The sequence below is a fragment of the Lepidothrix coronata genome, unplaced genomic scaffold (assembly GCF_001604755.1).
Source record: "Lepidothrix coronata isolate B3197 unplaced genomic scaffold, Lepidothrix_coronata-1.0 Scaffold7, whole genome shotgun sequence".
NCBI classification, from domain to species: Eukaryota; Metazoa; Chordata; class Aves; order Passeriformes; family Pipridae; genus Lepidothrix; species Lepidothrix coronata.
Genome location: NW_016690187.1, coordinates 9,580,970 through 9,597,245, shown reverse-complemented (window position 1 = coordinate 9,597,245; position 16,276 = coordinate 9,580,970). Strand labels below are relative to the sequence as shown.

Genomic DNA, 16,276 nt, shown 5'->3' with positions numbered 1-16,276 from the left:
GGCTGGCTGCCTGTTGGAGTGCTCTGCAATACTGAGACCACTGCATTAGTAAAGTTCAGTCAGTAGCGGTGGATGCTTCTCACTAAATATCGCTGCTAAATATAACTGCATTAAGTCTTCCAGACTCACCAGTGAGCAAACATAAGAGCCTTACCTTATAAGTAATTAAAGTTACTACTCTAAAGGCACCACTCCACTGCTGCCTAAGTCTGGGATTTATATGTACTCGAGGCCTTAATACTACAGCTCAAGCACGTCCCCAAAACAAGGCTGTATCATAACAGAGGCATAGGTGCACTTCATCACTGGTGATAATACTGTGACATCAAATATTTTCTTTGTAAAGAACAATGCCAATAAGCTAATGCCTGAAAATGTTTTCGAAGGAAATGAGTATAGTACAGCAGCATTTTTATATTAGTTGGTCTTGCACAATGCTGTCCCTCCTTTCCTTCCTGCCCAATACTATTTTAGCAATATTCAAGGTTTTTAAAAGATCAGGCCAGAAAACAAGAGCCAGGACTTGAATTTCATACTATTCACAAATGGAAGACGTAGGGCAAATGCAAAGTATCAAGTGATCACAATCACTGCCTTTTTTTCCTACTGAAAAGACTCTTTCCGTATTCACATAGGGTAAACTCAAAGGAACATCACATAAAAATGCTTTTTCTCTTCACAGTATTTCTTTGGCATGGATAAGAAGTATTTAAAGTACAGCAGATGTGCTTATGTTGTACAATGGAAATGGAGTCTTTTATAACATCTGTTTAAATATTTTTACTTCAATACATATATTGCTGTAAAGGAACAGTGGCACGCTATCCTCATCGTCTTCTTTCCCAGAACTGTGTTAGTTTAAAATATTTAAATTTTTACAAGATTATAATAAGATGACATAGTATTTCTTGGCTTATTGAAGTCAAAACTAAAAATGTCTTAAATTAAAGTTGTATGATTTGCCTATTTCCCTGGTTTATCTGCCAGCAAATATTAACTGAAGCATTTTTTGTGAATTTTTGTACTATCTTCTCAATAGAAGGATCCTGTAATCTCATCTGTTCCAGAGAGGAGAACGCCTAGAATAAATCAGTCCCTCTGCCAAAGTGAAATGAGATGGGTTAGTCAGAGGCAATGTGTGCTTATAAAATGTACATCACTTAAGACTCAAAGACCTTAGCTGAAACCCCAAAATTTTTATGCAAGCAAGCCTGAAAAATATCAACAATAGCAGTGAACCTGTGCTTTGCTTTTTTCAGTTTTCCTGAAACCATGCTGCATTGGGAAGACACGAAGTATCTGTATCCCCAATCCACACTGATTTCACCCCAGAAAATGTATTAGGTTGTGTAAAAGGCATAAACATAACAAAACTTCCCAAACCTTATAATTACTCTGTTTAGAAACTGTTTTGGCAAAGGTAGGGTAACAAACTACTGTTATTTTGAGGGTCTAAATTACTAATGAGAGCAAACATAGGTACTTCTATGAACTCTTCTTTTGAGACATCTGCTAAGGAGATAAAGGAGAAGAATGGGTGCATGTGCTTCTAAAAAATACATAGAGGTGACATCATTTTTTGGTGAGCACAGGACTCATAGATTGACCAGGTTTAGCTCTCATGCTGGGGCTGTCACATAATGATCCCCGGGGACTATTGACAACATGAGGGCAGTTGGATATTCTGAATATCCTGTGAGGGCTGAAAGCATGCCAGAAAGGTCTTCAGAGGGCAATATTGCTGGGCTGTATTGACATCTAGTCCAGCTGTACTGACATCCCTGTCCAGTAGTGAAGTAAAAGGATCACAGGGAATCCTGGTGTGAACTGTCCCCAGAAAGCCTCTTCCAATCCAGCCCTCTGAGGCACCCAGTAGGTTAATTTTTGCTCTTAGCTAGAGGAAATTTTCACATGCAGTAGGAAAAGCTGGCCACTACTGCTGGTCACAAATGATATTTTAATAACAGTATTAAAATTGCAAAATCAAGCACTCAAAATCTAGGAAATGACTGATTAAAATTATCCATGGCAAACTTGATATTTATGATCAGATTCCTTTTTTTTTTCACGAGGATGCTTCTCCAATGCAGTGAGCAAATGGACTATGCTTCTCCAGTGAACCCTTTCTATTTTGTGTTGCTCATGCATTTTGTTTAATTTAATAGGTCTGTTCAGAACCTATTGTGACCACAAGGTTAATTATATCTTTATGAGCTTTTCTCTGCCCTCATCATTGTAGAATCAAGGTGCTCTTAAAATATTAAGAACTTTCACAACAGTACTGGGAAATACAGAAGTATCACTGTTATTCCCTCTTTTCATATGACTCAGCAGGATAGACTTAGAGGCTGGAGCTCAAGATGAAGCCAGACTCCTCTCAGAGATGTCCAGAGACAGAAAAAGAGACAAGAGGCACAAACTGAAGTGTAGGAAATTTCACTTAAATGTTACAAAAACCCCCAACCAACTGTAAAAGCGACTGAATAACGGAACAAGTTACATCAAATAGAAATAGAACACAAAAATCAAAATGTCAAAAAATGTTAATACGGAATATTCCCTGCCTTGTCAGAAGCAAGATGTAGCTATGGGAGGATAATGAAAGCCACCGGTAATTGTGCAATACTTTGTCACTTCTCTTTCCCTTTTCGGGAACGCTTCCAAACACCAGATAGTTGATGACTCTTACATCAATGAGAAGGTACTTCCTCACTGCATTCCTTGGCTGCTTGTAGAAGCCCGGCTTCTACTGCTTAGAGTCTAAGAGGTCTTTGTCTCCTGTTACTTTCCTGGTGGTAACTTAATTTCATTTCTTTATCTGCACTGAATTTTCTAAAAGAGATTCTTCTCTGTGTCTTTCAGAAATTCAGATCCTGTACAAATTTGGAGTCAATGCACTTCTGACCCAGTAATCTCTTGTCTTTCCAGTCTGATGCTTGCCTCTTACGCTCTTTTTGTGCCAGCCTCTCATTTGCTTTTTTTCTTAGCTTTTGATTATCTATCCTTTCCATCTTTCCATTGTGTAAGAAGCATTAGAAAAATGGACACTTCAAGATAATTTAAAACTGCTGTTAGGCATGAATGTTGCTACTTTCAGGGGATAAAGGAGAATCTGAAACATGAAGTCTTTTTCTCCAGCAGGAAAATCAGAGAACACCTCTGTAAAACTTTGATGTACATTGCACAGCCTCTGCTTAAAGCTTTTAGGTCTGTAAATTTTCTCTAGAACCAATACAATTTGTATGTGAAAAAAAAAACCCATGCTTTGAATTAGATAATTATTGACTTTATGCTACCGTGGTGTCATTAACATATTTTTAATCCATACAGGTCTCCTCCTGTTGTTTTTACACACACGAGGTAGCACCTCATGATTTTTATTTCACTACTTGTCTGCTGTACTTGTGTTTCCTGTTACATAACTCAATAGTCTGATTGAAAACCAACAAATGCCACCTGTCTGTACCAGCCGGGATGCAGCCCACAGCCACAGCAGTTTCTGTCCCCACTTACCAATTGGGTCACCATTTTTTCTCAGCCAGAATACATTACTAGAGTTGCCCATGCTGTATTCAAGTCACTCTTAGTGTGAATTATTTGTGAGTATAAGCCTGCAAGCGAATTTATTGTAAGGTGTACTTTCAAAGCTGTGAAAAGAAGACTATAAACATTACATATAACCTGAGGTGTACTGTGTAATTTATACAATGTAAATAAATTATGTTTGTCTTTCTTTTTTCATTTGCCTAATTTCCTTATTTGATTTTTATGGGGGTGTGTTGGTGCCCCCAGCAGGCTCTCAGAAAAATTAAATCTGTAATCCTGTGAATCACACCTTGCAGAAAGAATCGACTTGTTTACTGTATTGTGATGAATAGAATAGCTGCATTGAGTGTATATGAAGCTGCACAATGTATTACTATATAAATGTGTTGTCATGTGCAAATGTGTGTCACACATGATCTTTACCTAGAGAAGAACACATTGCATCATACAAGTAAATATAAAGCTCTGAATGTGTTCATTATAGTACTTCTGTGATGCTAAACACAATCCTGCCTTTAGAGTAGTGAAGAACACGTATATAAAAGGACAGTCTCAGACTTAATGAATGTCCTTGACTCTCATTGAATGTATTTATGAAATTATTACTTGCACTGGAATAATTTACGAATTTTATCTGAATTGCACTCCTAGTAGTGCGCCTCCTTGACTGAAAGAATAATTTGCAGAAAATAATTAAAAGACTTGTTTCTTTATTCACTGCAGATCACAAGTCATTATTTCATATCAACTCTAATTAAATTACATGTTCCAGTTTTATAGGACTCATTCACAAAGCTTTTTAGGATTGCTTAGTTTATGATATAGATAATGTTTTACAGATCATTTTTACAAACAGGGAATCCATGTGAGCATAAGGTTGCTCACTTCAGGCATCGGGAACTAGAGAGGGAAAGCTATTGAAATCACCTTTGACCTACACAATAGGGATTTTATTTGCCTGGAATCTAAGTACTGTGTTCCTTTTCCCCTTGAAAACCTCAATTTCTAAGGAGAGGTGTAGTACTCACATAAATAAAAGTGTCTACTACTGAGAGGTTGTTTCATGAATTATCACGAAGGAGCTCAGGGCGAGTGCAGTCAATTGATTTTATGCCCCATATCTTGTGAATAATACACACACAGAGATAAACAGAAGAATCTTGACATTGCATCAGAGCTTTGTTTTTTAAGCACCTATGCATCAATACAAATACATAACTGAGAAAAAAGTTATAAATAGATATATTTGATTTCTGGAATTGATTGCTAAGAGAAATGGAGAATGGACTTCAGGAAATATAAATTTCCTATAGCGATCAAGAAATGTTAAAAATAAAATCTATTTGAATTTATTCTGAAAAGATCAATATTGTGAAAATAAGGGATGTAAGGAGGACCATGTTCTACCTATTACAAATTTTCTTGCTGGAGTATCATCTATGAGGACATAGAGACCACAAGGTTATTTAATGGAGTAGCTTGCTCCTAAGCATTTGCAGGTTTTCCCTCAGACTCCACACACTAAAATGATGAAAACTAGATATTTGATAATAACAAATTATGGTAGCCTAATCGTTTCAATACCAGCTGTAGCAAATTTAGGGGCAGGTCACGAACTAGTGCTCTTTCTGCCCAGAAGTATATCCATCTGTATCTAGCAGAGAGAGCTGACACCAAGTTGTGAAGATAAAACTTGGCCTGAACAGTTAAAATATGTACCTGCTCTGCAGGTAAGCAAAACCACCTTTTCTTTTAGCCTTCAATGAAAATCTGTGATTGCTGAAATACAGCAAAGCTGGCAAGGAAGAATAAAGGAATAAGGAATTACACACTTAGACAATAAGAACTTTCATTTGCTTTTGTACCTTGGGTGAAAGAGTGAGTGAATAATTACAATCCAATGATTAATTTCATTAACCATGGTAAGATAAGTATGTTCAAGAGAAAGTGAGACATTTGAGCTGACAGTGCAGTGTACTTACTCATAAGTACAGTACACTGGTGTTTCCAAGTGCATTCTTTGTGTTATAAATGAACACATGTAGGGTCTGGCCCAGAGACAGCACAGCTGCTTTCAGGCATTGAGGAGCTGAAATAATGTACCTGTCAGCCCTTGTGGGTAATGTGGAGAGTCAGTCCAGCACTCCATGAACCCTATTCCTACGACTGGACATAAAGCAAGATCCTCTTCACCAAGTCTCTGATTCAGCCTCAGCTGATCAGTTTGATTTGGGTCTGTTAAGAAGCACTGATGTGTCTGCCCTGTACTCAGAGAATGTGGGTCTAATGCTATTGTCTTCTGAATGCTATACTGAAAAGGGACACAGCACAGTACGAGTCCCAGACTGCTTCATATCTTTGGCAACTGCAAAGTATTTTCCTGATATTTATAATTTTGAAATTCCTTATGTTGTCCTGGGTTGTGCATACAAAGTTCTGTTTTAACACAGTATGCTGATGTGTTCATAGAACTAAACACTAATATATTAAAATAACATTTATATAAAGTATTGCATCTTCACAGAACTATACTTCATCATCTAGTTAATCTTTACAATATTCTTATGATTAAGTTAGAACTTAGTGTTTATTTATTTCAATAGACTTTCTTTTTCCTGTGAAATAAGATTCTGACATTCTGCCTTCCATTGCCAGTGCAGCTATCTAGGTCTTAACATAACTGAGGAAGTATATTAAACAGAATAGCTCCATTTATACCTTCCCCTGCTCATCCAGTTTTGTAAGACTTGAAGAATTTGACAAAAATCCAATGGAGAAAGCCCCTATTCAAAAGAAAGTAGTTAAAGAGAAAATATGAAACCTATGCACACCCATGTTGTTAATGTTAATAATTTCAAGCCTATTTCTGGGTGGTTTCTCTGAGTCTTTTTTGAATTAATCTCAGGATACCAGCTCAGATTTCAGGTGTGCAAATCAAATGACCATCTGTTCAAAATGCGATGCCACAGAAAGGCTTTGATATTGGTCTTCAAACAGAAAAATGTTTATAGCACTTCTGTGCAACATGCTGCTAAACCTGTGCCAAGTAATAATACAAAAGGGGATTGCTCTGCCTCGTGTTTTCTTAATGAGAAATGTAACATAGACTCATTGCATTTCATGCTACGAATTTGAGAGTATTTTATTTCACGGAGTATAGACTAACTTAATACTGATTGTGTTGGCCCTCACTATGGACAATGCTTTTAGTTTACTTCATTAGGAAGGACAATGTCATATAAGGATGGGTAAAATGATGCAGAACACAGCATTATATACAGTGAACAATCAATCTTTTACTGTCCAGAAAATCTTGATAACTTGTAAGGCCTATATAAATTGGACATACGCTATAAATCCAGTTAACTCTTTTGCTTTCAGGAATTTAGGAAACAGTTCTGTCCAGCTGAACAAACAGTGAACTACCAACTAATTTTAAAGAGCCTAGAATCTAAACTTTATCAATTCATATAAATATCAACTCAGCTGTATTTTCTCTGCCTTGCACCTGTGCTTATGCTACGCCTTCTATAGAGGACACTGTATGTTTTCTTTCCAGTATATCTGTTTCTTGCTTGTCTGTCCATATCTATCTCACTTGTTTTGTTCGGAGACCTTTTCCTGAGAATATCTTGGTAGAGCTATCATAAGAAGTGTGGTGGGCTTCCTGAATTATGGGGGAAATGGCTTGTGGTGCCGTGGAATTTCTGAAGAAGGTACTTTGAAGGGAACTGGAGAGTTGTCCTGAATTAGTAAGGAGAACAGGAGAAAGAAAAAGATAGAACATGGAATGATGCAGGAAGTTAATGTGGAAAGGAAGTCCCTACTTGTTCTAAAACACCCTTTGTTATATCACTGTATGTTGGGTTTAAGGATTAGCATTGGAGAGGAGAATCAGTATGTTTCTCGTAGGCTTTACAGGACAGTTTTATTAATACATGCATTGGTTTAAAGTTTGTATGTCATCAAATCTTTTGCAGCTTCCCCAGCATATAAATCCCAAAAGAACTCACATGCAGGTTTCTCCGTCTTTATTCCACTATATCCTGATTACTCCTTTGAAGTCTGTAGGTGTTGTGTGTGTACAACTGATAACACGTTTTGGTTCCTACAACTCTAACCACACTGAATGTGGCACTGCTGTATTCTAAACATGGATCACAGTTCTGTCAGACTCAATCTTCCTTCCAAAACTTCTGAGTGATACATGAATTTAAACTATTGTTTGAGGTAGAATTTATGTGCTCATTCTGAACTTAAACTATTTAAATTAGCTTCTACGTGACAACACAAAACATGCTTTAAATCAGCTTAAGTGACAAAAATGAGTTTCTCTAGAGAAAGGAAATATTAAATGTTTTGAAGCTTGTGGAGCTGGCCTTATCTTACCTTGTGTCCGACTTGCATTTTAGGGACAAAGGATGTAGTCAATGCCTTGTGCTATCAACTAGATTCAGTACAGTCAGCTTGGATTAGAAGAGTCCCAAGGCTGAGCAACACTTCCACAGACACAGGAATCAGGAGAGTTCATTGGTGGCTGGAAACCAACTGTTTCCCCCAGGTATTCTCTTGAACATAGATGGCCAGAACTGAGGACTGAGCTTCTGGAGTTTTTTTGTGAGTTTGCTCTGAAATTAAAATTGCTTTATGATGCTAATTGGGAGGGTATAGATTCTGTGACCACTAATGTGTCACTATATCATAACTAATTTCTTTAGTATGAGCTATCATACATAGCATCCCAAACTGCCGTAGAAAATAAGGCAACTCCTACTGCCCTTTAACATTATTATTATTGCAGTTACTTGAAACCTCTTAAAGTTTTTGGTATAATTAGTGGTATAAAGAGGTTTCCACAATAGCCCTCCTCTGTTCCCCGTTACTGCATAATCATAATAAACATATTTAGTAATTTTTTTCAAGCTCTAACAACTATGATTTAGTCTTTTGGTTCAAGAATTCAACATGATTTGCCTTATGTCCCATAATGCAAACAACAATTTGGACCCTACACCTTTGAACTCTTAGTCTTACAAGCATGTGAAAACTTGAGGTCTGGCTGATTTCTGGTTTTCTGTCATTTAAGGGCTCCTGCATAGCTCTGTCACTCCTTCATAAACTGTGGAAAGTTAAAAGGCCACTTTATCTTTCACATACCTCCGGTGAAAACTGTCCATTTCCCAGCAGCAACCTCCTTTGAAAGCAGTTGCCATTTTAATTTTTTGGCTGCATAATCAAATCTCACAAATCAGATTTTAAAAAATCCCACTATCCTTCTGTTCAACTAGGAGAAATTAAATGTGAAGCATTACTGTGGAGTTCCACAAATGCCAAAAAAAAGGTTTTGTTTATGAGAAAGGGATTTTCCAACCACCAGTCATTTTAACGAGGCATAGTCCTTTTATGTTTTCTCAGGTGAAACTTCATAAAAGGTGTAATAAAAGGCACGTGTAGATACAGGTGAGACTGAGCACAAGTGAATTTTTGGCCATTAACAATTCCTGGGTCTCAAATATCTTTTTGGGTCATCTTTTTTTCATGCAAGTGTATAGCTTACAAGGGTAATGGAGAATGGACACTGTGAGGCACCAAGAGGAGGTACAGAGTATAAACTAATGAAGTGTGCTTCAGCATTTTCCTTCTAGTGTATGCTCTCCCAAGTGAATGGGTACTTGACCCCATTAACATAAGGCCAATACTTTAAAATTATATGTTACCTAGGCTTGTTATGGTTTGAATTCTTAAGAGTCACAGGATAATCCGCATTTGATTTGACTTGTCATGTAAGATATATAGCGTTTATTTGGCACCTTTTATCTCAAGAGAACATGCACTGACCTGGTGTCCAGGATTTCTGATTTCAGTAGTCAGGAGCTCCTGACATTTCTGTGCAGTTTGGAGACCCTTTGATTGACAAAGGCTGATATCTGTACCCATCAGTTATTTATTCACTGCTTCTCTGTTTTTCTGAGAAGTTTCACTCATGTCTTAATCAGAAAGCTACACGATTACTCATAATACAGAGATAATTCTGGCTGTCTTGCTCTAATTGCTCTCTAACTGGGACACTTCTGAATGAGGTATAGATGTACCCAGGGTTCCTAGTTCCTACTAGGGTTTCCCACGCTGGGCCTGTCTAGTTTATATAATCCACAAAGTGTTAAACTCTCGTTTAATGGTTACTCCACAAAAAGGTACCTGAGTGCTGTCCGCCCACAGCCACGCACCGGAGCCACACCCGCTTCGTGCCGACAGGCCTTGCATTCCTCGGAGTCAAAAGTACTGGTAACTGCAGAGGGCTGTCCCAGGGCAGGCAGGTTGCTCGGTCACGGGTGGGTCCATGACCCACTGACCCAGGTTTTCACAGGCCCCATCCCCCTAAAGCATTCCAAAGGGATATTCCCGCCCAGCCTTCCTCCCGCTTCCCAGGGCCGTGACGCTGCCAGCACCCCTGGAGCGGCCTCGCCCGCCCCCTGGCGGCCGGGCCGGTGCCTGCGGGCGCCGCTCTGGGTCCGGACCCGCCGGCACCGGGAGCGCTGCTCGTGCCCGCGGAACAGCCCGTGAGGAAAGGCGAAGGCCTTCAGCTAGGAGATATTTCTGGGATCCTTCTCCGGCCCGACGCCAGTTAAGTGGAAAATGCATCTTCTGCAGCTTAAACTGGGCTGAGGGGAGAATGGGTAGTAAGGGCTGCCTTGTGTGACCGCTCTGGAAGGAAAATTGTAATTATGTGGAATAACGTGATGAATGTTTTAAAATGGTACAAAATTAGTGAGCTTTATTGATTCATCTGTAATGTACATACTGTGTTATAAATCATTAATTTGACTGAGAATTTTAGAGTTTCTTACCGTTTAAGCTCTTGTTTTATTGGCTCCCAAACATTTGCATATTGACGAATGAATAGCATTGATTTTCCTCGAGTAGATTGACTGCTTAGATGCAAAAAATTCTCATTTTTTTTCCCTATGGACTATAGCAAAGGAAGAGCTGCAGCTTTGATCTCACTGACTGGCAGCCTCTTCTATTCCTCTAGCACGCACTTCAATTTTTTTTTGAGGCAAAATGAAAGAATTGCCTTTTTTGGCATTCTCCTCTGCTATGCCAATTTCTTAGCAGTATCTATTTAGCAAAAGGGATTTTTAGATACATTTCCTTAGATTTTACATCATACTGTTCAGTATCCCAATGTTAACATTTATTTCTGCTAAAGTGCTAAAGAAGCTGTAGCAGCAATGCAGCCAATTAAAAGGCAGATGTGAAATGTGAAGTAGCACGTCTGTAAGAAAATTACACTTGGTACAGCCAAAGAAATTTCAACAGAGGGCAGAGAAGATAGCCCATGGAGAACTGTGAAAGGCACTGGCAGATGCTCACCATCTGAATTAATCATTTGTCCCCACACTGTAGAGCAGAGGAGTTATAAGCCTGAAGGAAGGCAGAGTTTGAGTTTTACTTTGCTATCGTACACATGAAACCCCAAACATCCTGCTGAGATTTGTACAGCTTCCTACCCTTCTCCCATGGTACTCAAGGCAAGTTGTAAGCAGAAGCTTATGGTCATGCACTGATTACTTGGGAAGATATTATCTAGATCCTGAAATATTTTATAGGAAATATTTAATGTAGAAATTTGCAAAACAGGGAGACCTGCTGCTCTGCATTCCTTCTTCTGTTCATCAGTTCTTATATCATACATTAGCATCATTAAAAACCCTGCACTTTGCAGGCCACACTATGACAACAGGAGGGTGTGGGTAATTCTCATTGTACAGTAGACTCACCTTTCTCATGCTCTGTCTTGGGTTCCCTCCAAGTGCTAAATCCTGTTCACAGGCTATACTGCCCAGCTCATTTTTCACCTACAATAAACAAGAAGCCTTAGGACACAATTTCATTTGCAATGACAGTATGGACAGCAGGCTGAAGGAAGCCTTCAGGAAAAATCCTGGAACGTGGACTGCACCTTCCTTTTGCTCACCATGTGTTTACTGCTGGGGGGACACACGAACAGGGATCTGGAGTGCTGCTAAAATACTCTTGAGCTGACTCTTTTAATTAAAAAGCTTGTACTTCCCCCCCATTCCAAACCCAGTCAAGGACATGTCTGGTGAAGCAAGGGCAGGGACCAGTGTATGGGCACTGGGGAGCTCGCGAAAGCCGGAGGAGGACGACAACACCTCTCAGGAGGGGAGTGACTTCTTTCCGCCCCCTCCCCGGGCCGCTCCCCCCCGGCTGCGGGGGCGCAGGGCCCGGGGTGCCTCGGCGGCTCCGGTGGCAGCGCGGGCACGGGCGGGAGGGCGGCGGGCGGACCCGCACCCGCACCGCGGCTGCGGCGGGGCCTGGGCGAGCCCATCGCGCCGTGCGCGGAGGGAGGGAGCGAGCGAGCGAGGGAGGGAGGACGGACGGACCGACCGACCGGCGGGCGAGCGGGGGGAGCTGCCGCCAGCCGGGTGCGCGGCGACCTGAGCCCTGTCCAACATGGTCGCCGCTCACACCTCCCATTCCGCGTCCTCCGGCGAGTGGATCGCGTGCCTGGATAAAAGGTATCGGCATCCTCACGGGAGCGGCTGCGGAGGGATGCTGCGTGTATGTGCACATATGTCTGTGTCTGTGTGTGTGTGTGAGTGCGTGTGCGCGCTGACACCCCCTCCCCGCTCCCCATCAGATCCTGCCTTACATAAGGAGCGTGCAGGTGGGAAGCAAAACGCCCGGAGGAAGCCGGGGCGGCGGGGCAGGGTGAGGGCTAGAAATGCACCGGGCAGCGGAGGGGACGGGCAGTGCCCGCTGGGATTGCTGCTTCCCGCCGGGAAAAATGCAGCACGTGGTGGAGGAGGGGGCGCTCCTGGGCGGGGAGAGGGCCTGGGGCTGCCGGGCGGGGACCCGCCGTGCCGGCCATGGCAGACCCGCCGCATTCAGCCCCAGTCCAACCTTCACCCCAGCAGCCCGGCAGCTGCCGCCCGCACCTCCCCTCCCTTCGGCGCAGCGGCCCCGCCTCGTCTCCCCTCAGCACACCGCCCCCGCCTCGCCTCAGCCACTTCGCAGCCTCCGCCCCGCTGCCTTGCAGGGCGAGCGGGCGAGGAGGGACCTTCGCCTCGGTGGCGACGGGCGCTTCTGCTCGCTGCGGCGTCCTGGGGGCCCGCGGTTGTGCCCCCGGCACCGCGTGGGTGAGAGCCACGGATGGGCTGACGTGTGCTCAGAGGTGGTGTGCGCGCTGCTAAAAATACCGTCAAATTCATTATTTAAAAAAGAAAAACTAAAAATTCTTTGGAGTGCTTTCCCTCGGGTGCTGCAGCCAAAAGTCTCGCAGCGTCGAGTTGTGTGGTGGGTGGTTTGAACGCCCTTTTGCTCTATTCCTACCTTCACGAATTCCTGGATTAGTTCAGAAGTCGTTTGATTTCCGAGCGCTCACTGTGTCTCCTATAGTCTAGGAAAATCATTAACAAAAATTTAGACCGTAAATACACTGTACGATTCAAACAAAGCTTATGTGGTGTATGGCACTTTACTGAGCATCACGAGCCAGCTTTTGACAGGTGGTGCCATTTGGGGCTCCACTGCTGGAGAGAAGCTTTTGTGCACATAAAAGCACAAAATGTCCTTCGATGTGCACATAGAAGGAACCTTCCCCTTCTCGTATTTTCTTCCATTTCCAGGTAACCTCCTAGTCTTGTAGGGCTGCACCTCTAATTAGGTGTTCCTTAACAGTCCAAGCAACGAACTGTAACAAGTTAATATCACCTTTTGGTCTAGACCCTACCACAGATATTGATTCCCCCTCTGTAACATGTGTCTTAAGAGAAGACTAACCTCTTAGAGGTTAAGTAATGTGTATGAATGTTGAAAGTACTCTAAATGTACGAGCAGAACTGCTGATGGTAATCTAGCCATATAGAAACCAAATAGAGGCAGAGGGCCTAATTGTCTGTAAGCTGACATTGAGCGGATGTGAAGAAGGAGAGGATGAGCCCCAGTATGTTTAGATAGGTGATCCTGTGATTTCTGTCTTTGTAAATGCAATACATCATGAGATCTAAATTGTAAACTAAAATTCAGGGTTCATGTCTAATGAAGTGCATAGCCTTGGGGAGTGGATGATGTATTTAGGAAACATGTGAGGCATTTAATTTATAAATCTTGTCTGCCATTATTTTGTATGGAAATTAATATGCTGACCATTTCTGTAATGGGAATTTCATTAGAGCTATTAAAATAAACCTTTTTCTTCACTTTTTGATATTTGAAGTAACCTAGTAGCACCAATTTGTTGAGTGGAAACAATCAGTTCCAAGTGCTTTTAAGAATTATGCCTTATCCTTTCCCAGAAGGCAGTCTGTATGTAGGACAAACCCATAACATGAGAGATTGTAGGTTTTTTTCCTGGTCTCTGCTATGCTCTGCTTTGTGATCATAGGAAGTACACTTACTCATTTTATTCTGTTTTGCCATCTAAAAAACAGAGTTAAAGCCATGTGGGAAAAGTACTATAGGAATGCAAGTACTATTAGATAAAACATTTTTGATTAATTTACATATTTGTATTTCTAGAGTATTTATTTTCTATAGATAATGTATCTGTGTACATCATGTAGCATTTTCTATCCTAGGTGTGAGTTCTGTAAATACAAGATCATTTATTGAGTCAATTTTCTATAGGATACCTATCATGTGTTTTTATTAAATAATAAATATAGTTTTCGTATGTTTTCATTAATGAGTATATTTTCAGCAGGCAGACAGTTCTAAAACTAGTATGCTTTAGAATCTTAGGTGAGCCTCAGCAAAGACAATTAAAATGGCCTGTAATATGGATTATCCAGTATAATTATTTGAAAAACAGAATGGAATTCTAAATGGAAATAGCAAAATACATCATGTACAGAAATTTCGTATTTTGTATATGTTCTTCATGTGGTTCCCCAAATCATGTGTCAAACTGGAACTACTGGAATGATTAAGATCTAGAATAAGAGCACTATAAAAATGAAGAAAGGCCAAAATATTTCGGGAAAAATGTTACTACTGTGTAGGGTGCTGTGGGCTGGGAATAGCAGTGCTTTGGCCATGCATCTTTCAAGTGTGGTTACTAGCCACAAAAGCCAAAGATCAGCACTTAAAAATCAAATACACAGGACAGTATTTATAAATGAAGTTACAAGCACAAAGGTAAGGAACAGCAGGAACAGAAAATTCAGAACACTGTTCTCCATCAAGAATATTTTATTTTTGCAGGAGAGAGAGAGGATCAGTGGTGAGCAGCTGTACATCCTGGTTATACCTGGAGATGTAAATAATTTTTCTGTTGAGGAAACCAGTCCTTTTATATTTGATGTAAAAAGTTGCCTTACCCCTCATTTCTTAGGGAGCAGAAGCATCCCTACCATCTTAGCACTTTTCTGTATATCTGATCTGCACATAATTAAAAAAAAGTTGCTTATTTATGCAAGTGTGTATTGTTAGCTTAAGAAGAACGTCTTCTCTATTCTCATGGTTTAACACCAAAAACCATCTAACTGGACTGAATGGTAGACAAAGTGTTTTTTACGTAACTCTTATTTCTCTAAACCTGATCATATTTATGAATTCAGTTAATTGTTTTAATTGGATTCAGATGCAAACTTTTTAATGACGTACAGCATTCACAACAGCCAGAGATCCCAGGATTTCATACCTGCCTATAGCATCTTGTGTTTTTCTCTGAATTAAATGTAACCCTAAATGCCTTAGCAGACTGGAGGAGCAGATCACACAGCGAAGCATGTAACTTCTCTAGCCTGTCGTGCTAAGTGTGTTGTGATCTTTGCCTAGTAATTTATAAATTATTTAAATAGGAATGGGCTTTTTGAGGACATATTGTGCATCCTAAGCTTTTATATCCTTGTTATTCTTGTAGACTTGCATCATTTATGTCTAACCAAACAGAAATAATGTATACTGTTTAGTATCTCAAATCTGTACTTTAAGCCAAGCTCCCATAGATTTGAATGTAAGTTCAGACTAAAGCTATGTACCACCAACATTTAAATCAGGTTTTGTTTTTTTGGTTCATTGTAACATGTATTTGAGATGCAAGTTACTTGTGTTTGCTTATAGTCAAAAAGGGACCCTTGGTGAGGATTACAGGGCTATAGGCTATAGTATATAAGGTAGAATGAAGAACTGATATTCTGAAAGAATTGTTGTAAAATAAGTACAGAAAATGCTTGTCATCCTCTATAACCTATAAATATGTCAAAGATAATGGGATATAGATTTGTAATCAGGCAATGTTATGAGTATTTTAGAGTTACTTTACGATGCTCTTTTATTTTATAATATATTCTTATACGATTGGTAAAACATACACTGACTTCTATATAAATTTCTCCCTTGCTTCTTATTTGTGACAAATCCGTAGAACTGTCACCATTTTCATGTAGTTTGGCTTGGAACAAAGTCATGGGCATACACTGCGGTTCCTGTTGGTCTGTGTGCTTGGCGTTTTCTCTCTGTAGAATGTGCCTAAGCTGATACACGCTTGGATGAAGTCCGTGTGGGGATGTAACAGCAGAAGGTGCTGCAGTGGATATGTAATCTTGGAGATAGAGCCATATAGACTTAGCCCAAGTGCTTTCTAGCACTCATCTGAAGGTGCAATCTTCTGAGAGTGATGAATAATAACAAATTTATCTTTCCACATCATGCAGTTAATTTTCTAGTCCAGTGCAAAGGTGTAGTCCTTGATGAATAATAA

General features: G+C 40.5%; 1 protein-coding gene and 2 long non-coding RNA genes across 9 annotated transcripts in view; 1 reads left to right on the top strand and 2 right to left on the bottom strand.

Annotated features, from left to right (window-relative positions):
* Positions 1–10,005, bottom strand: part of LOC108506728 — a 66,746-nt gene extending 56,741 nt beyond the window's left edge. For all 4 annotated transcript variants that reach the window (XR_001877866.1, XR_001877865.1, XR_001877868.1 and 1 more), the window contains exon 1: positions 9,745–10,005. This is a non-coding gene — a long non-coding RNA (uncharacterized LOC108506728). The remainder of the gene's footprint in view (positions 1–9,744) is intronic.
* Positions 10,006–10,143: 138 nt separating this feature from the next.
* On the bottom strand, positions 10,144–11,803 carry LOC108506746. Its single transcript, XR_001877869.1, has 3 exons — positions 11,525–11,803; positions 11,328–11,405; positions 10,144–10,251 (listed from the first exon to the last, which is right to left on the bottom strand). It is a non-coding gene; the product is annotated as an uncharacterized LOC108506746 (long non-coding RNA).
* Positions 11,804–11,905: 102 nt separating this feature from the next.
* RAPGEF4 (Rap guanine nucleotide exchange factor 4) overlaps positions 11,906–16,276 on the top strand; it is a 156,020-nt gene continuing 151,649 nt past the window's right edge. For all 4 annotated transcript variants that reach the window (XM_017838346.1, XM_017838336.1, XM_017838326.1 and 1 more), the window contains exon 1: positions 11,906–12,089. In XM_017838346.1, coding sequence (XP_017693835.1) covers positions 12,025–12,089 — 65 coding nt within the window. In that variant the 5' untranslated portion in view covers positions 11,906–12,024. The remainder of the gene's footprint in view (positions 12,090–16,276) is intronic.